Here is a 25411-nt window from a genome sequence, read left to right on the forward strand (position 1 = left end):
GTTGGTAGGTACGGTTTGAAAGGTAAAGGTGGGATAGATCTGTGAAGGCTACACTAATCGTGGTGCCTTACTCAATTTTTAGTAAAAACTGTACAGGTCAATAAAAGAAATGCAGTGGTAGTGAGATATCCTCTTTTGAAACTATGCAAAGACTCAAATGGGGGAAATTTAGGACAAGGTATTCTGTTACATGACAGGCCATAGTCTTATCCCAAACATTATTGAATATTGGAAGCAGTAAAGCTGAGTGAAGGCCTGATACCTTTGAGAGAAAGATTTCAGAATAAGTAAATGCATAATAATGTCAGATTTTATATGGATTACAAGGAAGCACAGGTCAAAAGGAGGTTAAAGATACAAGTTTGTGGAGCTGAAAAGATATTTATAGTGGGACATATTTGATCCTGCTGCTCCTAAAATGGTAAGGTTCTATGTTGGTAGCTGGTGTATTTTACTGTGAAAGCTCAGAAGGTTACTGTAGTAGGGTTAAAATTTGATGATTCACTTTGTGATGTGATTAGGTCCTTTTAGTATACACTGGGGTGATATACACTTGGGTGATATAGCGTTAACAAAGGTTTCTGCCATTGTGGTGGCATCTGAGAAGGTGTTTTACTTAGGCTGATGTTGTGGACTGGGCTCTGATTGTTAGATGGTTTGTCTCTCTTCACAAGTTCTAGTGTCCTTAAGAAAGAAAGAAAATTTTGCCTTGTTGCTTTGTATTTAGACTCATCTCTAAAGGTGTACACTTGTTAGTTTTGAAAGGATCCTGACCACTTGTACCTTATCTGCATGCATTGTTCTATTGTATAAATAATACATGTATGAGTTTGTTGAGGGGGTGAGCCAAGATGATATACATACAAGACAAGTGGAGGGGAAAATGTAGCTATGTAAGATGTGAAGACTATCAAGGAAATGTTTAAAGGCAATATTACGGTTATTCTGGGAGAATCCCATGTCCATTTCATAATGGCAGTTATGATCCATAGTTTGATTTCACACACTTAAAGATTATGGAGCTTTGGAAAAGTGGTTCAGCTGACAGAGGTTTTCTTTGTTTTGTAAGAGGAGGTGACAGTGACTTGGAAGTGACCAGACAGTGGTTGGGGGGGGGGGGGTCTAAAGGGTTAAGTGTGATACTGGTTGGTTTTTAGGTTGGGTCTCATAGGAACTTATGTAGGAGAGTATTCCGTGTTTAGGAAACAGCTCTTCAGTGGATCTTCTGCTTTAGGACACCGATATCCACTGAAATCACCAATGGGGTTGCAGTTGTCTAATTTCATTAGTGGAGATTACTAACTATCTGCTCTAAAGGATACACAGAGTTAGAAAGAGGGACAGAGAAAGCTCTTGCTGTCAGCTTTTGGTAGTTCCCTACAATTCACCCACATAATACCCAGTTTGGGTCTAGTGATGTTTTTTAGGATAGAAAGCAATACGGCTGGCTGGTAATTTCTTAAACATGAGGAATACAACACACCTCATCTTTCCTTACCAGGTCTAAACCTATGAAATAGTAATTAGTTATAGTGGGTGTTGGAAAAAGATCACTGGACTTAAGACACAATTCCATTCTAGCCCCAATCTCTTGACGGTTTGCACCTGCCTAACCTTGGAATAAGGGGAGTTCATTTTGATTGCTACAATCTTGATGATGCCATTCTGCGTGATTATAGTACCATCATGCTTTTAGGCTTAAGTATCCTTACAGAAAGGGTTTGTGATATATTTTTTAACCCCTGTGCATTAGTATAGCAAGTAGGGTATAAGTGAGATATCCACATGATATTGTGGAGATAAAATAACCGTTAAATATGGGATGGAGAATTTCTGGCAGTAGATGGCCTTGTGGTGAACAATAATGTAGTTAATTAAGTATTAATATTTATGGAATGGTAGTGATCAAATACGTTAATAATGCTGAAGGCTGACAAGCCGAACAACATTATACCAAACAAAAAAACATTGCAACTTCAAAAGCCAAAATAATGTGCACATGTTCTATGCAGGGAGGCAAGCACCCCCCCCCCCCATATATAAACTTTGAGATCACACTACAGCAGGGAAAATGCACATTCCCAGACCCTACTGTACTGCAGTCTCATTGAATTGCTGTCTTTCAGCATTTTTTGTTCTGTATAATGTCTTTCAGCATTTTGACCATTCAACATTAGAGATGTCTCCCATAGTGATACGATTAGGAAAGGAAGATGAAATGGTGGCCAAAGCAGAAGGAAGAAACATGCAAGTACAAATTCTTGATTGTAGCATTAACTCTTGTAGTAAGAGGGGGACCTTTGATACACAGAGAGTACACAAGGAAGTGGACAACTTTCAAGTTAGTTAATAATTTGGGAGTTAAATGTAATAATGAAGTGATGCTTAGAGAAAAAAATACGAAAGGAAGTGTTGGTAATTAGGCATCTAAAATATTACCTTTGGCTGTGTATACCTGCCACTGTAAGCACTTATTTCTGTGATGCCAAATGTCAGATACAAAAACTGTTACGTGGGCATGTTGGGAATGTATTGATTTTAGTTTCCTACATCATCCCCAGTGGGAGCTCTCATTGTCACTAATCACCTCTTTTGTTTGGACCACTCCTTTTTGGCATTTACTTTTCTGAAGTCAAGACCATTGCCAATGGTCTCTGGCTGACTAAATTTGCAGATGATTACAAATTAGGAGCTGTAATTGAATCCTACACTGTCACAAATGTTCTCCAGGAAGGATTGACACAGACAAACAACTGGTGTCAGAGGCATGGACTAAAACTAAATGCCAAGAAATACATAACAGTATCCATTGGGAAGTCATCCACCCCTGGTAACTATCATATTGACAGCACACACCTTAGGGTTCACCCAGTATTTTGGGACTTGGGGGGGACACACAGACAGTATTCTAGCCATCACATGTCTCTAGTACTGAGGAAATCATTCTATGCTGAGCAAATTATAAACAAAGGTATGGCGTCTAGGTCCAAGGAAGTCATTGTTACACTGTATTTGGCATTTATCAGACCTATCTTTGAATAGAATGCCCCCTTTGGTATACACCTAAACAGACATATCCTACAAATGGAACAGCCACAGAGATTCCTCACTAAAAGAATACAGGGTGCAAGTAAAATGTCCTATACAGACTGTCTAAAGGCCATAACTGTGTATTCTCTCTGCTGCAGGCTGCTCAGGGAAGATCTATGCTAGCATGCAAGGCATTGTCAAACCCCACTCTGATGGACCTCCTGCATATTGAACAGCAGCAGAATTACCTGTTCTAAAGACTTAAACTTTTCCTGTGATATAAATAGGACCTAGTGAACAGACACGTATATATCCCAGAGACTACCCCATATCTGGAATGGGCTCCCCGGCCATATAAAACAGAGTTCCCCCCTAAACAATTCAAGTGTAACTTGGAAAATGGATGGGGAACAGGAAATTCATCCCTGGCTTGGCATCAATGTCTCTAATGTATGCATGCAACTTGTAAATTTTTCATCTCTCAGGCCCCTGCTTACACTTATCAAGGGTACCAGAACTTGTCAGAGATTTAAGATGCATGGCTAGGCTTAAAAGGCCCTTGTGGTTGTTAGCCTATTAAACACCTATGAAGCTATAGTGTTATTTCCAAAGTGGAGTCCTTCAAGTTTTATCTTTATTTAAGACTTAGAGAAACTTCTTAGATTTTCTACCCCCCCCCCCCTTTTTTTATCTATGTTGCGTAACTCTGACTTTGTGTCACCTGCAAACAATACAAAATTGCCTTGTAAATCTTTTTCAAGGTTACCTATAAAGATATTGAACTAGAAGTATTTTCAGTTGTTTGCCTATGCCGGACTGTTTTTGGTGGTAGTAGGGTGACTAAGGCATAACATGGAAGTGGGATTCTGCTAATGTCCATTATCCCTTTACAGCCAGCATCAAAGCATAATCCACCATTTTCACCAATGACAACAACTTTTTCTAAATGTACGTAGCTTGACACTGCACACAAAGAATGAAGATAAACATGTCACATGCCATCTGCCTCTTCCCCCATACTAGCAATGTTAGTGGCTTGCATCTCTCACTGCAGATATCCTCTGGGGGGGCAGCTAATCTTTGAATGGCCCTTTCTCCTACTGAAGAGCATAATCACTCCAATGTCCCAGTCCAGATATACTTCACCAACTGGACTTTACATCTGAGTTTCAGCTGGTGACCCTATTTGCAGGTGGAACACCTGCAATCCAGCAGAACAACAATTGTTCTAGTTTTCATAGGTGAGTTATTCTTTAAGTTGATTAGCAGACTGTTACGTGCTCATCATTAGCTGCTTATAACTAGCAGTACTAGAACTGAGTGTAGTGTCAGCAGTTGTGCACTGTTACACGCTCATCAGTAGCTGCTTATAACTAGCAGTACTAGAACTGAGTGTAGTGTGAGCAGTTGTGCACTGTTACACGCTCATCAGTAGCTGCTTATAACTAGCAGTACTAGAACTGAGTGTAGTGTCAGCAGTTGTGCACTGTTACACGCTCATCAGTAGCTGCTTGTAACTAGCAGTACTAGAACTGAGTGTAGTGTCAGCAGTTGTGCACTGTGGCATGCCACACATAAGAAAACAAAAACAACAGTATTTTCTTGTATATGTGTTATCATGGCATTGCTTGCACTAAACATCTCAAGAATTGCAATGTTATAGAATCTGTTGTGTGCTAGATTATGAATGCTTTTCATCTGCCTTTCACATTTCATTGTTTCACTGTCCTGAGCCTTTAAAGTTCATAGTACTTTAACTTCTTTTTACTATCGGCTATAAAATCATATGTGAAAGAAAAAAATGACCAAATTCCATAACATCAGGTTATTTATGTGTGTGACTGTTATGTATATCTAGTAATATATATGTATGCATGTATGTATATATACACATACGTAAACATGCTATTAAGGGCAAATAGATCCAAACACAGAACAAAAAATGCGACACAGTTTGCATCACGCCCTAAGGTCACTGCATTTCCCTTTTTAGATACACCAATATATTTTCAGATCTGTATGTTGCGTGACTTGCTTAATTTGCTACTTGCAAACTTTCTTTTACTGACAAGGCTAATGAACGTGAACCTTAAAGAAAGCCACAAACCCCAGCACTCTGATCTAATTTCCTGTCAACACACACAGTGAAAGATACTGCCAAATATCTTAGGAGAGGCAGTTTATATTATGGTCTTCAACTTCTTTAAAACAACTTTGTTTATGAGGCATTGTTACAAACTGCATCTTGAAAGAGTCAAAGTTTTACCTGGTAAGTGTGCCACATGGCCTTATGTTAACACTTGTTAACTAATTTGATGGACTAATCAAAGACAGTGCAGATAGTACTGCAGATGGCATAGCAACTTTTTGGAGTAGCCATACTTCAGACACAGTACGAAAACTAAAACCTGGTGTAGTGTCTTCTTTTTGTAGCTAGAATAACTCTTTTGTAATTACTAGTATTTGTTTTTATTAGTACTTTTCTGTAAATGTTCTAGCTTGTTTACTTTTTTGTAAGTATGCTCATTCAGGAGCCATTTACTAGCATGGATGTCGTGGGCCACTTTTTAGCAGATTCATTAAATCCGGTACTAAGCATAAATATGTACAAGGTGTGGGGGACACAACTGGACTGTGAGAGTTTGGAAACTAACCAAGTCATGGCAACAGTAAAGCACATGAAGTAAAACTAAATATGATAAATTGTTGAGGAACCTCTTATGCAGTGTACAGCTATATTCATATACAGAACTCAGATATGGTTCAGAGAAGAAGTAAAAAGGAGTCTTGGAATGTCATTCAGAAAGAGGATTAGGTAAGATATGCATGTACGAGACAGCAAGCTCATAGTAAATAATAGAAGACATTTCAGTTATAGCCTTCATATCCATCAGAAATGTCATACTAACGCAACACCTATTATTCTATCAACTTTAAGTTTTTAAGAGCAATATTTAAAAATTATCCTATTTTGGGGCTGTAAGGTTTTGTTCAGATTTCTTGCTGTAAGTATGCTCTATGCATTTAACTGGTTTCAACATATAGGAGTCACAGAAGGAAATTTGCTAATAATTCAGCATTTCTCAATGAAAGGGTATACCTTGCAAAATTACTGACAATGGTATTTAATTAGCAGTAGGATTGTAACCTTGTTTCCTATACGCCTGTAGCTGGCAGTTTCTGACTTCAGATGCTACTTAATAAGTTTCAGTTCAGTGGGTAGGAAGGATAGCTGCTTCCTATATATCTGAGGCCATAGCAACTTTGTAGTGATCAGAAAATATTAATGAAACACATGCAGACGCTTAAATCAAGTTATCTATACTTAGAACTTCAGTGTGTGCATGCAAGGTGCAAAAAGGAAGATTTACTTTGAAATGTATGTCCAAAATTTGCTTGAAGCATGCATCTCCATTTGTTTTAGAAGGAGAGAATAAGCTTAGCATCTATTCTAAGTGTATGTAACATTACGCCTCTCTTCCATCCCTATCCTCCCCCTCACCCTTTTTCTACCACTTCCACACCTCTTGAATGCCTCTGTTGATTTTCTCTGCTAGTAAGTTCTTTTTGCTAGATCCCTCTCTGTGATAAGTATTTTTTTACAGATTCAGGAAATACCTAGTCCCACCAGTCTGTTCCCTCTGCTGCCTCATTCCCTACCTAACTTCTGTTGTTAGGATGACACCTTCACATCTCCCTAACATGATTTTGTGCCGGAATAGTACATTTCCACATCTTCTAGTCCCATTTGTGAAAAGCTATATCTTATCTAGCATCTGGTCAGTCCCCTTCATTCCACTGCACAGGTCTTTCTGTAAGCTTTCCTCTGATTTTCCTTCCACTGCCTAAGCCCTCTTTCCTTACATTGTGTGGGCTGACCAGTGCCCTGAAGACTGGAGGCATTGTCTCTCTGCCTCTGGAATATACTCTGGCGTTTGGTTTGCTACTGCCCTGCTAGTTTCCTTCTGGTGCGTTTCCTACTCTGTTCCCTTTACTTTAATTCTCCCCAGCTATCACTTCCCATAATGGTCGTTGTGTCACAAATGCAGTGCTTTGCAATTATTTGCATTGAACCTGATCTGCCACCTTCCCCTCTACCTGGTCAGCCTATCCAAATCTTTCCCTAAACTCTTCTCCCACCCTCTGATGCTGCATCTATCTTTATGTCATCAGCAATGAAGTTGATCCTTTTTTCTCCTTCCTAGATACGACTGAAACTCACTAAAGGGTGCTGGAACAAGGAGATCCCCATGGTACTGCAGTAGTCCTACTACTAATTCCTGATAATGTCCATCCCCCATAACCATCTGTATAGCCTACCGTTCAGTTTTCTAGTTTTTCAGTTCTTTAGATTTTATCCCGCACCCACGTTATGTGGCCTTTGGTCTGGTTTCTTTGAGTGTGATTCAGCAACAGTACATGAACTTTACTGGAGTGAGCTTTTCACTTTCTCCATTGCTGTGTGATCACAGAATATATAACTAAGAGGAATTAAGTTTCTTATATGTAGGGTATAGGAACCCTGCAAAAAACCCTGCTGTTTTCATTTTATTGCATTTCTCTATTTAAGAAAATCAATGTGCTTTGGTGATATGCACTAAGATAGGTACATTTCTCCTCAGTCTTGGTCCTACCACTGACTTCTCCAGTTTTTTTTTTAAAACAACCTCCTTCAGGCCATGTTTAGTAGTACTTCCCTATCACGTTCACCTGTAAGTCGGCCATTAAACTGAATTAGGTTTGACTGAGAGCTCCTTCTGGACAAAAGTCCATTAGGGTTACTTCCCTTAAGGAATTGTTTCCCTGCAACTATTTTAAACCAACAGGCCTGAGGATCACCATTTGTTTCCTGCACACCTGCTGCACCTGCACTTAATTTTAAAATATTACTCCTGTGCACTGTGTTATCCTTTAATTGTACATTTCTGCAGTAAGGTTACCACCTGTCCCTCTTTGACAGGAACAGTCCCACTTTGGGCAGTTGTGTCCTGCAACAAAAAACTAAAAACTGGCAAATGTCCTGAGATTTTAAGACAGAATGTATTTCTTAAGTTTCCTTTCATGGTTGCGTAAAACAGTTATTTTGTATCTGAAGCACATAAATATTATATGAAATAGCATAAGCAACTCAAATGCTACAAAAATAAGCTTTTATTTTGGCAAAAAAGTGAAGTCCTGTCCTTTGCACTGGCATGGGTATGTGTTGTTCTGCAAAATCTCACATTTCTACAAAAAATGTCCCACTTTGAGCATTTGAAAAGGTGGCAACCCTATTCTGCAGTCCTAAATGTCATGGGGTGAAACTTCTCTGAAGGATATACAAACTACACTGTTGCAATGATATTAGCAGTTGTTGTAACCGAGTTATGACAAATATGCAAACTGAGGTATATTTTCTTTAATAACTAAATAAATACATATTTTGCAGCACACTGAGTGCTACACTGCTTTAGCAGATGATGTTTGCGTGACATTATCACTGAAGCTGTGTTTGTAGCACTTATAGTGAGGAACATAACGCCATGTATTTGAGATGTTTTCTGAAAAATATGAAATTGTATATGCATCAATGTCTCATTAATGGGAAGGGGAGGTTCAGAAGTGTACTAAGCATAGCCTGTAGGGGCATGATGCACAAAGAGATGGTATCATACCAGTGTGGCCACAATGGAAGAAACCTGAGATGTTACACATTGTTTATTTGTGTATTCATTAATACTAGCAGTAATTATATATGTGCAATAACATTACCTCAGTGGTGCATGGTGCCATCTGAAGGCATGCAACATGAGGAAAAAACTGCATTTACACTTGATGTCTACAGTTTGTGCAATGATTGTTGTTTAAAATGTAATATACAAGCTTAAAGTACTAAAAGCACTACTGTTTGTCAAGCACTGTTGGTTGCATCCAAAATTATCAAGTGTGTAAAATTTAATTCTATATTGTGAATGTCTTAAGTCTGAGCTTTCTTTTAGCTGGTGCTGTAATTTAAGATGTGACTTATTTTCTAAAATTCCTTTAGTTTCCTTTAATTTAAGTCTGTGCAACCTTGGAGGGTTACATCTAGAGATTCGGGGTGTGGAAGTAGACCCAAAACATTGGAGGTTACAGGGTGGGTACATCCCTTTACAAAAAAAATATATATTGCATTAGAATGTTGTGCCAGGTGTTGTACTTCAGTGTGTTAAGGGGATGATATAACTTGTTTCTGATATTTTCATTATGATGTTTTGCATCTTGAGTAAAGGAGACATGATATATATTAATACATATACATACACATACATTTTATATATTTTTTAATACATTCAAAATGAAGGAAGGGATTTTCATGTAGTCATATGAAATTTTAAAACTGGACAAAACATTACTGCTGATACAATGCTTTGTTCTGATATATAATGAAATAAACATCATTGAATTATTTTTCTTCTACATTTTACAGAAAGCATATTTTTCCTCATTTAATCTGATTTATGAAGATAAGATTCTTCTACACCTAAGAGGGATTAAAGGGCCGACAGGAGATCTCTGGTACAGGAGACTCGCCAGAAAGGGGTGGATTCGGATTTAGACTGATTATAACACGGAGTATAACCAATACAAAAGCAGTTAAAATAACTTGCACTATTATGAAGCAAAGTCAGAGCTATCGATTAAGCTGAAACAGGATATCGTGCCCAGGTTGTGAAAACTGTCTTGGGTTAAAGAATATTGATTTATGTCTCACTTCTTGTCCTTTACTTTCTTTCTTTTTTTAAAAAAACAAAAACAAGCTGCTTTATTGTCATGATGCTATGCAAATGCACAGTCCTCATGCTTGGCACACTTCCTGTTTTGGTGGCTGATCCCTGAAAACATTGTATCCTGTTATCCCAAATTTCTTTATTCTGCACATCGGGTACAACCCACTACCAAAACTTACAGTACAAATAGTATATATCTTTTCTCTTCATGTCATCCTCTATTGAACATTCTCTTTTCGCTTCACCTGCTTCTCCTTCCACACTCAGTTCCTTTTGCTGTTTACTGTGTCCCCCCTTTGCCATGCTCTTCCATGATCTGTGGTCATGTATTCAACTTCTTCTCTCACAAGTCGCACTTCTTTTTCTGAAGTTTACTAGGTCTTACTTCAATATTTACCTTTCAGCTTCGTTTCCTCCACCAATTGCTGTACCCTTATCTATGTTTGGTTCTTCATTTATTCTCTATTTCTGTGTTATCCCCTTTTTTGCCACTGGCAAAATGAGCTTTATTGAAGGTTTCACATGCCCTCTAATAAGAGATCCAGCTACCTGACTCAGATATCTTTCATTGCCTTTATAATATTCCCTAAACAAGATTCAGGGCATCACTTTTAAACTTTTATAATGTCTTACATGTCCAGAAAATAAGACTCTAATCTTCCTTTTTTTTGGCTTTGTTCACATCTCCAACATATCTTACCTCAAGGAACATCTTATGCTATCTATCTGGTATGCTGAAATATTTGTGCAAATATTTCCATACAAACAGTCTACATTTCTTGGACTTTGTTGTTACTCAAGGTGTTCTCCAAATATAGGCCTTCTCCATAATTTATTATACAATCTTTTCCTGTTAAAACTTTGCTTGCCTTCCTTTATTCCCTCATCTATCCTTCATTTTATATATATATATATATATATATATATATATATATATATATATATATATATATATGCACCGCTCACTAATTTCTTCTAGGTAGCTTCTCTTGACCTTGATTCTGTTAGTAGGCGTATTAGGTTTCTCACACATTTCTTTTTTCCACCTCAGCATCTTATTTTGTTAGAATATTGTACAGTTCCCTATACTTTAACATTTCTCTGTCTTGGAACTGAATTCTTTCACTTATACAGCTCTAATCCCCCATATCTTATTTCTTCCCAAAATACTTCTGTTTGTCCTTCCTACCCCTTTTTAAATGCCTCAGTATTAATTTCAAATTATGATTTGGATGATCTGATTGGCCACAGCTCAAATTTCTATCGATGATAAAACTTTTATCCGAGTATCCTTACCATACTGTCATAAATCTTCCCCAACTGGAGTTTGTATTTTACTCCGCTATTGAGACCAAATATTTATCATTCTTTCTAGTAAGTTATTAGCTCCTTCCACATCATCATCTGTTTTCATCTTGCTGTATATCCTGTGTTTTGGAGATTGTATATTAATCTGATTTGTGAAACTCTAACATATTCATGCATGTGATGCTGCCAGTCCCCCTTATTTGCTCCCCAATTATAACACATTCATTTTTTTCTCACTCTTTCCCAAAACCTTCTTCCCAGGTCATAAATACCTGACTTCACTTCACTAAATACAGTATTTGTAGACCACAAACATTTTCACTGCCTGTATTGTCTTATCCATATTACATAATGTAAATTATCTTATCATGCTTTGGACTTCATCTCACATTTGTACCCAGAGCTGGATCATGGTCAAATGAGGCTGTAGGGAGGGTAATGCCTCCCCCCCTCACAGCAGCCCCCCCCCCCAGCCATTCCAGTTTCTCATTACTGCCTAGTGTCAAAGCCATGCCTTCAACCTGAACGCTAAAAAGTGCATTGTCATCCCTTTTGGTAAAAACTCTGTACCCATGAACTACCACATGGGCGGTAGTCTACTTAACACCAAAAGTGTGATAAGAGACCTTGGGACACAGGTGGACAGTAGTCTCTCCTTTGATAATCACATTGCCACAGTAGTCAGGAAGTCCTTCTACATGGCACACCTCATCACAAAAGGTTTCTCATCCAGGAAAAGAGAGGTCATTGTTCCCCTCTACTCGTCACTCATTAGACCCATTATAGAATACAGTGCCCTTTTTGGTATGTCCCTCACAAGACATCTACAACAACTGGAAAGGCCGCAGAAATACCTCACAAAAAGAATTACTGGCCTCAAACAGATGCCCTACGCAGACTGTCTCAAGAGAGTCCAGCTTTACTCCATCGCATATTGCCTACTCAGAGGCAATCTCCCTAACATACAAAGCTATGTCAAACCCAGAGCTGTTGGACATGCTCCACTTAAAGAAATCCCAATCCCTCCGAGCTACACACTCTAGGGACTTAAACCTTGTGACAACAATAAACAGAACATGCTGGAAGGATAGATTCCTGTCCCAGAGACTTCCCATACTCTGGAACAAACTACCTATCTATAGCAAACAAAGCTCCTCAATAGCACACTTCAAGAAAAATCTTGATGATTGGATAGGAAATTCACCCCGGGGATCACTTCTGTGGCTCTGCTCGACAGGGGCACAGGAAAATAATTTTCTTGGGTGGCGAAAGACAGGGTACCTTTTTGGCTAGGCTTATATAGGCCCTAGGGCCAATAGCCTAGTACCAACCTATAAACCTATGAACTTGGCTATTTCTCCCCAGTTGCCATAAACACTGTTCAAAACCTGTCAGTGTGCATACTGCTTTTTTCCTTTACTTCTACAATGATTAGAGATATTTAAAACTTCTATTTCAAATATTATAGCACAAACACTGATAGCCATTTTCTAAACAAAAACAATAAAGTCTCACAATGAAAACAGACTTAGCATGAACAGTAAACTTATCTGCCCTAGAAACCTATTAATTGAAACAGCACTGAAATCCACATTAAAATAAAATGCATTTGGCCAGTGGCAGATTAAGTTTACCTTGGGGTTGTTTGCAAACCACAGGCCCCTTGCACACATTTGTTGGACCATGCATACTTGCATGTGTTATTTGATGCTCCATCCTGATTGTATTAGGTTATATTCCTTGTGTAATACAGTGCCACTTGTTAGAGTGTGTTTTAAGTTTGTAGGTTTGAACATTTTCTAGTACGCAATGAAGCAAAATGTATGAAATAATAATGGCAAAGCTACCCACCCATTAAAGAACAGGTAGATGGATGAATGTTCTTGCCTACTTAACTAAATGAACTACTTGAAACTTCAACAAGGCATCTTTATTCCTCCCAAAGGGAGGATTTTAGAGAGAGACCCTCCTAGATCTGCTAGCTAAGGAGATTTTATCTGGACTAATCCTTTGTACTCTGTTTCCTATTCTAATAATCCATATAGTCTTATCACACTCTGTAGCATTCTTCCCCCATGCATTTCTTTCCTTTGCTGTGGCCTGCCACTAATATCGTGTTTCGAGTTGTAGTTTAACTTTCCTCCCCATACACCTGTCCCCGACTGAATTCCACCACCTTGTTCATAATTTGCTTCAGTTCTGATCATTTTATTTTAGGGGTATGTAAAGGTTGCCTAGAGTTATATTTTTCTCCTTCCAATAACCTCTAATCAAAATGTACCTTCTCTGTTCGTGTACTTTTCCCTCCTTAATACAAAGAGGGGCTTCTCTTTTGATTAAAGTTATTCCTTCCCCCATTTTCCTATTCTCTATGGCATTTGTGAATTTCCCCTCTAAATCCTTTTCTAGTCAGTTCCTCATACTCTCTTTTGCTGAAATGCAGTTCTTGAGGCATTATAACTGTCCCATCCTCACACTTTTATTGATATATTCTGGCACCTTCCGGCACTTTTGTCTGAGAGTCCATTTACATGCCAGCTCAGTATATTTAATGCAGTTTAATCTGACCTTCTTTACCAGGAAAATTACCATTCATCACTTGCCTTTGAGTTATCCCCTTAGTGTTTTCAGTCCTGTTTCTCTTCAATGTCCTTTGCATTGTCTGGATTATAACTTTTCCATTTTTTAAGCAATGTAATTTTGACTCCATTAACTAATTCTCTAATGATAAAATTATAAACTTTATAAAAGAGCACCCCCTGATCTTCCACTTCTTGATCTTTTTAGCAAAGACGGGACAATGATTTGTTTTAGCTGCATGTAGACCTCCTAATTTTTTAAGGTATGGGGGCAACATTGCTTTTTCACTTTTTGACAAATCCTCGTGGATAATGGTCAGCGATCCTGATTGACTGCAGCTGCTGCAATGAGTAGGACCTCATGCAGGACTTCCTATATGCTTCTAAGCTAAATTGATACATTTTAGGTGTAAATACTGTCTGATGTTTATTTTTTTTATTTTACATTTGTTGACTGGGATAGTCCAACTGGAATCATGTCCATTTTCAGTGGAGGCCCGGGGAGAAAAGCTCCAAGACAAACAGCAACAATTAAAATAAAAATGAAGACACTTTACAGATTTGATATTTACAAAGACAGAATAACAATTTCACCGGTAAGGGTTAAACCCCTGGATAAAGTCAGGAGAGAAAGAAGATTAACAGTAACTTGACTAATAATTTATTTACATATGAGGTATGCGTTAGCCAGGCTTGTTACAGTGGCAAAGCCAGTTTAGAGCCAGATGTTGTTTGAGTCTTGTTTTAAATTGAGTTAGGGAGGACAGCAATATAATTTCAGATGACAGTAAGTTCCAGACTCTGCCAACAGTGTTTGCAAAGAGGGAGTCACCAACTATATTGCTAGTTTTGATAGTTTGAATTAGTAGTTTGTTTGAGGATCGAAGTAGTCTTGAATTGCTATAGGGGGTAATAATATTTTTATGGGCAGGTGTATTATCTGGATTTAGGAGGATTTTCTTGGCCACAACCAGAAGGTTAAATTGGATAAGACTGGGAAGTTCTAGCCACTCAAGTTGTTTAAGGTTGGTGCTGTGGTGTGTTCTAAAAGGCAGGCCAGTGGCAAACCTGGCAATGTGATTGTAACATGTTGATAGTCTGTTAAGTAAAGACTTATTTAGATTAGAGAGAAGGGGGAAGCATATAGTAGGGTTGAGAGTAGGTGTGAGTGGGCAATGGCAATCTTAGCTGGAGGGGTTAAGAAGGCTTTTATTCTGTATAGTGACCCAAGTTTTTTATTGATGGTCTTGATCACTTGATTAACGTGTAGGTCAGACTTTAGGTTGTTATCAATAATGACACTTAGTTTTGTAGAACGGTCAGGGGAGATAATTGTCCCATCTTTTGCTTTTATGGTGAAGGTAAAAGTTGTAGACCTTTGTGTGGGTGAAAATAGCAGCATTTTAGTTTTTTTGGGATTTAGTAAATCGACGTTCAGAGAGACAGTTTTCTATAATATTAAAGGTGGACTGGGTAGCAAACCTCAAGTCTGCAGGAGTTGTAGCTGAGCAAATCAGGGTGGAGTCATCAGCATATTGGATACAATTAACATTAGGGATGACAGTATGGAGGTTGTTAATAAAGATGGAAAAGAGAAGGGGCCCAAGTATGGAGCCTTGTGGGACTCCAAGGGTGGTAGGTAATAGGATGGACAGCTTGTTCTGCCAGAGAACAGCCTGCTGCCTCCCACTGAGGTAGGACTTAAAACCATTGAAGGGCTTTAGAGTTAAGGCTATAAGTCTGCAGGGTGTGTATCAACAGTTGATGATCCACCATGTCAAATGCCTTGGAAAGATCCAAGAAGAGGGCCGAGGATATTTGATTATTGTTACAGTTGTTATTGACAGTACTGGTAAACGCTAGTAGGGTGGAGGTTGTGCTGTGGTGTGGACGGAAGCCATGTTAGGTATCGGCTAGGAGGTGATTCTGGATTAGGTGGTGCATGAGTTGTTTTTGTATACATTTTTCCATGAGCTTTGCAAGTGGAGAAAGTATGGCTATTGGTCTATAATTGGAGAATTCAGTGGAGGAACCTCCTTTATGTAGTTGGATTATGTAGGATATTTTCCAAATGGTGGGAATTTTAGCCTCAGCTATGGTACGATTAATTAGTATAGAAACTGGATAGGCAATAGCATCAGCTGGTTTTTGAAGGTATTCGGCAGGGAGTTGGTCAGCAGAGAGTGTGGTGGGCTTTAGTTTTTTGATTAAGTTACAAATACATGCAGTGGACACTGGTTGGAAACTGAAAGAGGGTAAGTTTAAATGGGTAGCACTATCAGGGTTGGAAGAGCTAGGAGGTAATTGGCTGGCTAGAGCTTGAATTGTCTCAGTAAAGAAGTGGTTAAAACTGTTTGAGACATCCTCGAGATTTGTCACTAGTAGCAGCTGGGATAGGGGAGATGTTTTACCGGGGTGAAGCAGATTATTCAGACCAGCCCAGAATTTCTGAGGGTTATTCTGGTTGGCTATCTGCAGATTACAGTAGTGCTGTTTTTTGTCATTTAAGATGGATCTTTTAGTTTAATTCCTAGCTTGTTGGTATTTAACATGATCATGGGGGAGTTTAGTGGACCGCCATCTGGCCCAGAGTTTATTTCTGTTGTTGATTTTTAGTAGAGACATTTTAGAAAGCCAAGGTGCAGTTTTAGCTTTAGTTCTCTTAAAGCGGGCAGGTGCGTGCCAGTCAAGGATTTCAAGAAATTTGTTGTTAAAATATGCAACTGCATCCTCCAGAGGGAGGTGTATAAGCATCAACCAATTGCAGGAGTTAAGTTCCTGCTGAAATTTGGCAGGGTCAAAGTCATTTTTGTTTCTGACTTTTCTGAGTAATGGTATTTGTGGATTAATGGCTTTTTGTTTAACTATATAAGTGAGAAGGTGGTTACTTTGGTAAATGGGGAGGGTACCAGCAGTGTACAGTTGGGGGTTACTATTTATGAGTACCCAGTACAGTATACTATCTTTTTGATTTGGTTTACCAAGTCTGATAGAGGTAGTTATGATTTGTGAGAATGCATGCAGGTTAATGTGGGTAGTAGGTGACACTAAGGAGCAGGTGCCCCAGTCTATGTTTAAAGTCTCCAAACAGCAGGGTTTCTTGGGGGTAGTAAAATGAAAGCCAGTGTAGGGTGTCTTCAAGTGTGGTTATATTATTACCCGGGGGGGATATACATACAGATGATGTTTATGCATTTACATTTGTTAAGTTACAGTCTAGTGGCAAGAATTTCAGAATTATTAATCTGAGGTGGTTGATTAACCTTTATGATTATGTTCAATTCAGATTTATAGAGTATTGCTAGCCCCCCCCTTCCTGGAAGCACGATCCAACCTATGCATGTTATACCCAGGTGGTAACACTTCATTATCAGTAGTGTTGGCTTTTAACCAGGTCTCAGATAAACAGAGAATCTCAGGGGAGTGCCAATAGTGCATGCAGTTCATGTATTTTGTTATTAATACTCCTAATATTGAGATGACAGGCCAGGAGAGTGTTATCTAGTCTACTGTTTAAAGTTGTATGGTTGAGGTTGCAGGTAATAGGGGTATTACTATTATATGTGGAAGGACCTGGGTTGGGGTCGATGTCCCCACTGAGAATAAAGCTGGGACTATACTTAATGATGAGGTTTAAGAGTTTGTAGTATTGCTTAGATCTAGAGCTAATGTGCCAAGGATTAGTACGCTGGAAAAGAGAACAAGTTGTTGAGTTTGACCCTATGTTATTAGCATGACTGTAGGAGGAATATTGTATAGTTGGAGTTATAGTATGGCCTTTTTGGGTACTGATAACCAGTAAGTAATTGGTTTTCATAGAAGGTAAGTGCATAAGTGACCAGCAGAATAGGTAGTAAGGAATAGTATAACATTGTGAGAGAAGGTGTATGGTTTTTGGGATCAAAGGTTTACAAGACAGAATGTCAGAGATCAGAAGGCAAGTATAGAGGTAGTAGAGTAAGGTGGAGAGAGTATAATTAGGAGAGGAGCTGATGGGAGGAATGGAGCAGGGTGGGTGGTGAAAATTGATGCTGCAGATAGGATATTGTAATAGGGGAGTGGTTGTGTACCTATAAATGTAGAGGTACTAGGGGTGGGTGGAATTTGGGGCAGGGAGATAAGAGGAGTGGGGCTAACACCATCTACAGGTATATACTTAGGGATATGCTTAGGTTTTGGTAACTATAGGAAAGAGTTTAGTGTTACTGAAAGGACGTTGTTTAGACAGAGTTTTGTTTTGCTGTATTTTACCCCCCCTTTTTACACTAATATGCTTTACACTCTTGTAGGGTAAATGTTATCTACAGGTTGTTGGTCAGATTGTATTTTTCAAGGTTATGTGTGAGAGGGTAGGGTAGAACTACATTATACAGGGTTTAGTTATAATTATTCCAAGAGAAATAATGGAGTGCTAGGGGCAGCTAGTATAATTATAAAGAGGGGAACACCTTATTATGGGGGCAGACTAAGGTGCTCTTTTGACCCAGGTCAGCAGTGTACAATAAATAGGTTACAGTACAGTATTAAGGTATTAACCTTAGCCAGTTGCTAGATGGACTTCCAGGTAGGTTGTTTGTTGGTAATGTTTTCAGGATAACTCCTTCAGGCAGAAGATTCTGTTTGATTAAATTATTTAGGGGTCTACCTAAAATTAAAGATCAGAAGTGAGAACCTTTCTGGCTATTAATCCAGCCACCAAGCAAGCAGGCAATTTATCATGCACTTCAACCACAAAATTTATGGTAAACAGTAACTCAGTTTATCTACAGACTGAATTTAAGCTCCGTTTTCACAATGCAAGTCTAAAAACAATGTATGCAAACATTAGACCTTGACTTTTACTCTAGTAAGTAAGCTGATTTGCATTAATGCTAACAACTATGTGTTTAATCTAGTTGCCATTCCTCATGCGACAGTACAATCAACACATGCAATCATTCTTAGTATGCATTCCATAAATGCTCGTTTTCTGCTTGCAATGAGCAATAAAGTATGACGAGCTTCTAATACAACAAATAATGCTAAAATAATCACTCAGAATGGAAAACAGTCCTTGAATACGGTCTCATTTACAGGATGCCATACATTTTAAGTAGTTACTATATGTGGAAAGCACATGGGAAGCTGAGTTACTGCTTCAGTTGCTAAGAACAAATGGCTACAAATGCTACATACATAAGCTCTGTTCATGTATTCTATGATGTACATTCACACAAGCTGCAAAAATATGCTTTCCTTAACCTAATACAGAGACAAGAACTATTTTAATGCATATTACAAAAAGATAACATACCAGAGAGTAAATGCAGGCTGCCGACTGGGTCAGAAAGCACCGGGAGTTTAAAAATGGCAGTTTCTGTAGAAACCACATGTTAAAAGATTGATTTATGCCTTACCTATTATTCTTTTCAGGGTGAAGGAGCAACACTGTTTTCTTTCATCTTCTTCAAGATGCAGCAAAATCATAATTTTTTTACTTTTTGATAACTCCTTCTTAATAGTCATCTGCCACTCTGACTGAAAACAGAACCTCATGGAGGGCTTTTTTATACACTTCCACATTGAACAGACATGATTTAGGTTTAAAATATATTGTCAGATTTTAAAGACTATTGATTTGTGTCTCACCTCCTTACCTTTTCATGGTGAAGAGGGGACACTGTTGTGTTTTTGTTTGTGCTTAAATTTCTCATCTTTTTAAAAATGCACAGGCAACACCCTCTTTTCTTTTTTGATGAATCCCTGATGACCAAGTGGTCAACTATCCTAACTGACTGCTGCTGAAGCCAATAGAACTTTACAGAGGGCTTCATATACACATTCACACTGACTGGGCATATTTTAGGTTCAACATACTTTCTACTATTAGAGAATATTGATTTGTGTCTCACCTCCAGTCATTTTCTGGACAAAGAGGGCACACTGTTTTATTTTATTTGTGTTTAATCCTCTTGTGCTTTTCAAGACATACAGGCAACACAAATCTGGTGACAAAGTGGTCATCTTCCTTAACCATCTGCTACTGCATTCAATGGGACCTCATGGAGGCCTTCTCATATAATTTTTCATCAGGTGGATGTGAGAAGAGTGAATGTGTCCATTTCTTCATCTTTGTATGACAAGCATTTTGAGCTGAACAAGTGAAACAAGAGAAAAGCATAGATAAGATAACAAGATCTTATTTATTCTTGCTTTACCAATTTTTTTTACTGACCTGAGACATTTTTCTCTGATGATTATCAAGAAAGTGAATTCTTGATGAAATGTACTACCAAATGATAGTATATTGCTATTTTATCCAAATTTGAGGTGTAACAAGTGTTTACATTAATTAGGGCCTAAATATACATGAAGTAATTTGGTCCATAAACTGAAAATGGGTTGGGTGAATTAAATGGTGGTGATTATTATATGGAAGATAATCTGGTGGTTGTCAGAAAGTATTAAGGCTGTGATATGTTAACTAGCTACTTCCTGTGGTGCAGTGTTTGATTACCTCTGCCTTCATTTGGTTACTGTGCACCACTGAGCATCTCACTTAACCAGACATCACTTTGGGGCAATTATAAATGTGTGTTAGGGTCATTCAAGGTCTCCTGGACTGTGTGCATAGTAGCTACCAATGACCATATTAATATACATGTATATATGACTATAATCTGCCCTTAAAAGTGACTGACGTAGGTGGTGGTAGTGCTGGGGCTGAGCACGGCACTGCTATATGACATGAATCAAATACAAGGAACCCACTAATTCCAGGTAGGAATATTGCCAGAAATATATTAGGGAAGAGGAATTTGGATCTATCTGATGAGAAAGATAGTCAACTGAGGTAGATGATGATATTGGTAGAAGAATTAATAGTAAGTAAATCAAGAATAGTAGGAAGAGACAAAGAAGAACCATTAGAGATGTAGATCAAGTGAATGAGGCCTTATATGATGTAACTGAAGAAAAGACTGTTGGTGAAAAAGGGTTTGAAAGCCATGAGGCAGGGAACTGTAAAATGATTGTGATAGTCCACGATAATTCCCTCAGTTGAAAGAAAGCCCTTACCTCCTCATTTATGAAATATATAACAGAAGTAACTAGCAGCGCGATTGATTCATGTATTCTGATTTAACTGAAATCAGTTTACTGTTTTAAGTTTTTTTTAAATGGTGTGATTTTTTTTTTTTTTTTTTTTTTTACTTTTTTGAGAGTGATCTGCAGAGCCAGCAGGGGTAATAATTTGATCGAACTCGTCCAGGAAGCATTTGCTCAAGTAGTTTCATCTTTCTCATTCTCTTTGCTCTAATAATCTTCTGTACACTGGTGTTCCTTCTGTAAGCATAGATTAGGCCATGTTTGTTTGCTGGTGATTTGACCCTGCTGTCAGTGTACATTAAAAGAATTTAATAATTAGATCTGCTTTTTATTGTTTGACAGTAGTCCTTTTGTTTTTAGTTGTGAAAGCACTAGTGCATTTTTCTATCGTAGAGTTACTATCATGCACACTTAAATAATTGTCTTGGACAACTATACCAGCCATTTTAGACTATACTGTGCTATGAAGGCCTGCAGCCAGGTTCATAGAGCTCAAAATGTAACGGATTTACTCCTGCTTATTCTCTACAAGGACACGGAGCATTTTACTATTGACAGTGTAAATTTAAAGCTAGTGATATATTACAACATTCAACAGACTTTATTTAGTAGGATTAGTTTCATTCAGCTTCCCTAATAGTACTGCTAGCTTGAGGATTTGGCAGCTTTACTTTCTTGGTAAATTACTCCAAGACAACTGCTTTCAGACTGTGATATTTTTCACTGAAGAGAGGAATCCGTCAGACCAAAGGTACAGGGTAGGAATGGAAGGGATAACATCTGCTAGCTCTACTGCATCTCAACATTTGTCTGCACGTTTAGATGGTTGACAGATTGTTCAGCCCAGCATATTTCACCAGCCAAAGAGGTTTATTTCTCTGATAACTGTATATTTGTTTTGTTTTTGTTTGTTTACTCAGTAGGTGGCTCTTCCCAAATGACCAATTTCAGCCACATCCCTACATACCTACAAATATTTCAAGCATGGGCATTAATGCCCTTCTAGCTTGCCAATATACCAAAACCTTCATCTCAGAGTTAGCCTTGCTCTTCTTAGCTTAATGATTTTCCTCATAACGTCAGACCTATTTATGAGTGCATACCTTTTTAAATCCATCCATCCATAATCCCCTTTTCTAGAGCCAGTGTTCACACTTCCAACTGGCTAGGTCTTTATTACATAAAGAAACTACAGAGTGACAAAGGTTCACTATCAGTAACTATATAGGGTCTAGTATATACAGACTTTCTGTTGTGAAAAGAAGAAAGTGTTTCTTTTTCTCATTTTTAAAGGAGAGCGAGTGCAATGACTTTTAATGCTTGGAGCTTGACAGGTATGCAGAATTTAAATTTTACAGAACAAATACTTTCAGCCTTGTATTGAGACCAAATATTTAGGGATAGAACCTGTTTCTTGGTTGGTCATTTCTCTGCAAGCTTGCATAGAACTGGCTGAATGTAAGAATTTATGGCTGTTCATTCAGGCAGTTTATGCCTACGTCTGTACCATCTCCTTAAGGGAGCTATCATGGATGATTCTGGTATATACTAATCATGACACAATGAGGGGGTGGTCAGTTTTCTGTATCAGGTCATCCTACGTATTGTACATCCTATGGTTACTTCTTGACAGGAACTATGGTTCAACCACGAGTTAATATTGTATTGACTAGGGTGAATGCTGGAATGAAGATGGGTTAGGATATACTTTGTTTTGTATTAGCATTGTTCTTTATACCAGACAGAGATCTTACAGATGGCAACTTTTGAATCTAAGGAGCTCATTTTCTCAGTGGTTTTAATGCTGTGGACCACCGCATCCTAATTACTTGGCTGAGCTTGCACTGTGGTCTCTCTGGTACAATCCTTGATTGGACTGCTTCTTACCTGACAGAATGCACTCGTTGAGTGATCTCATTTGAATTTTTTAGGTTTTTCTACCTGCTGGAACATGATGTACATTGACAGTTCAATTTTGGCTCCCCTGTTGTACACTGAGTACACAGGATATTGTAAGGAGATATATTTTTACCTGTCCTGTATGAAAGACAATTATATATCTCCTTTCCTCTTCACAGTGTGCCAGTTTTTTTCAGCTTTGGTTGTCTGTTCAGATTCATTTCTTGATAAAAAGATCAGATTATCTGAAATTCCATGTGGCTAAGAACAAAACAGCACTGGTGCCTGCCACAGTCAGATTGCCTCACCTTCCTCTGCTGTCACTGTTCATTTCATCCAGTGGGAGTCAGTTGGAGTTTGCAGCGTGTATTTAAAATTTAGGCATTGTACTTAATGATAGGTTGTCATTGAAGGACCAGATGTCAGGCCTCATCAAAACATCTTATTTTAATCTTAAAAATATAACCTAAATCAGATGTTATATTCTATCATAAGACTTGGGACATTAATTTCATGCTCTGGTTTTGTCCAGACTCAACTACTGCAATAAAGTGATCTTGTAAATGAGAAGTGAGAGAGAGATTAAGTGACTAGTTCATGACGAAAACAAGAACATATTGCTCTTATTTAGAAGTGAATGAGAAATTTACTTTTGAACTGAGGAAGTGAAGGCTAGCTTGAATGTCTGGGAGTATCCTGTCTAATGCTTTAGAGCCATTGATATAGAAAGCATGGTCAGAGATGGCCAGTGACGTGGCAGATCAAAGCAGGGCAGATATTATGTTGGACTGGGATAACACCACAGAAGCAGTAGTACAGATAATTAATTGTAGGCTAGTAGTTAGTTATGGGGGTGGAGTGGTTGTACAGTATTTTTTTAGAGAAGAAAGAAAAAGGTTATTGGCTCTTTCATGGACTGGTAGCCAACATATGTGAAGGCCACTCAATGGAACAGAAGGTTAAGTCTACAAATATTCTGGGAATATTTACAAGTCAGAGAGACTGTTCTTCATATAATAAGCCGTATTTGAGTAGAGGCTAAAAAATGCTTTTTTTGTCAATGGCTGTTCTGCCCTCTGGGATATATAACAATATCTGTGAATCATAATGTTTGTTAATTTTAACTTAATACAGTTTGATTACTTTTATATAAATGTAAATGTGCCTATGTCACAAGTGATAATTCAATAAAGGTGTTAAAAAAGAATCTTGAGATATTGTGGAATGCGTTGACAATGTTACTGATTTTTACTTTTAGAAGACTAATGTGGATGGATATTATGGTCAAGGATGGATCTAATGTTGTACTTAAATATATCAATGTGATAATAAGCCCAACAGTGAGAGCAGGGGCCATGTTGGGTATAGATTTTAGTGTGATGAGGTGCCAAAGAACATAAGTCCTTGTGAAGGACTATTTTCCATTTCTTTTTTATTAGCATAAGTTTAGTGTTAACGCAGTTAAGGATAAGCTGCTTATATCTAAGTATTTTTGTGGGTTTTGTGATCTCAGATTGGGGGTGAAGATGAATGGTATGGTAAGAGAGGGAGAGGATCTGAAGAGAACAATGCCTGCTGCATGTTGTATTGAGTAGTGAGGGGGGATTAATCATGAACAGGATGAAAAGGAGGATACCAGTGTTGACTCTTTTGGGACTATAGAGTGTATAGGGAGGGTTGAGGGCTCAATGTTACAAATTTTCAAAGTGAAGGTTCTGTTGGATAACCACCTTTGGAACTATGACATGGTGGGTGAACCAAAACCAAAGTTGTTGAAGGAGTTTAAGAGGTGGAATAGGTGGATGGTATGAAAAGCCTGTATTAGATCAGAGAATGGCATAACAGTAAGATAATCTTTGTCAGCTGAAGTAAGAATGAATTCAGAGAGGATAAAAAAGGCAGTTGAATCCATGCTGATGATTGGTGAGGAGGCTATATTTGTAAAGAAAGTCATTAACATGGTCAGACATAGCTTTTTCTAGCAGTTTGCTAAGGTGTGGAAGGAGGAAGGGAGAGAGAGAGAGAGAGATAAAGAAAGAGATGGGACAGCAGTCAGCTAAGTTTGTTGGGGATTTAGTTTCAGAAAAGCGAATTACAATATCAGTTTTCCAGTGTGAGGGAAATGATTAATATTTTAGAGACAAGTTGAAGTTAAGGCACACCTTGTTGATGTTATAGTCCCTGCATACTTTTGAGGAATCAGGAAAAGATGCTATTGGTTCTTTCACTACCAGTGTCCTATAACCTGTCAATGAGTTTTTCAGTAGTTCAAAGACTTATTATCTTCAGGTAGAATATTGGAAAGTAGAGGTCAGTGGTTTGACTGGAGGATCGTGCTAAGTATATGGTATTTATAGGAAGTAAAGGTTTAGAAATGGTTAGAGAGAGAGTCTGGAAAGATGTGATAATTTTGCTAGGTTTACTATGACCTAATTATAAAGTATTCTAGGTAGTGTTTCACTGTAGTAAGTGACTTTACATCTCCTGATGTTATTTTGCCACAATTTCTATGTATAAGACATTCCCGTTGACTACTGGAGTGCCAAACTTTTATGTCCATGTGATCCAAACCATGTTGTGCTCTTTGAGTGACAATGCATTCTGTAAACCAAAATACATTTGTGCTTTTCGTATAGTGGTATATAATACAAAAGTATTTAGCCTGCAGTTGGAAGAGTATGTTTGTCAGGAAAGAACAAGCAGTATTATGACCATTGTACTTTAAAATGTATCCATTCAGTATTGCAAAGATAATTATTA

General features: G+C 38.1%; 1 protein-coding gene across 2 annotated transcripts in view; it reads left to right on the forward strand.

The window, feature by feature from the left end:
• Positions 1-25411, forward strand: part of LOC122810865 (ras and Rab interactor 3-like) — a 1223645-nt gene that overhangs the window by 658924 nt on the left and 539310 nt on the right. The window contains exon 1 of one of the 2 annotated variants that reach the window (XM_044082487.1): positions 5124-5299. The exons of the other annotated variant lie outside the window; for it this stretch is intronic. Within the exon in view, the coding sequence (XP_043938422.1) occupies positions 5218-5299 (82 nt within the window). The 5' untranslated portion in view covers positions 5124-5217. Of the gene's footprint in view, positions 1-5123; positions 5300-25411 lie in introns of those variants that run through there. 2 annotated transcript variants of the gene reach the window in all.

This window comes from Protopterus annectens, chromosome 1.part0, assembly GCF_019279795.1.
Source record: "Protopterus annectens isolate FY-2018-M chromosome 1.part0, PAN1.0, whole genome shotgun sequence".
NCBI classification, from domain to species: Eukaryota; Metazoa; Chordata; order Ceratodontiformes; family Protopteridae; genus Protopterus; species Protopterus annectens.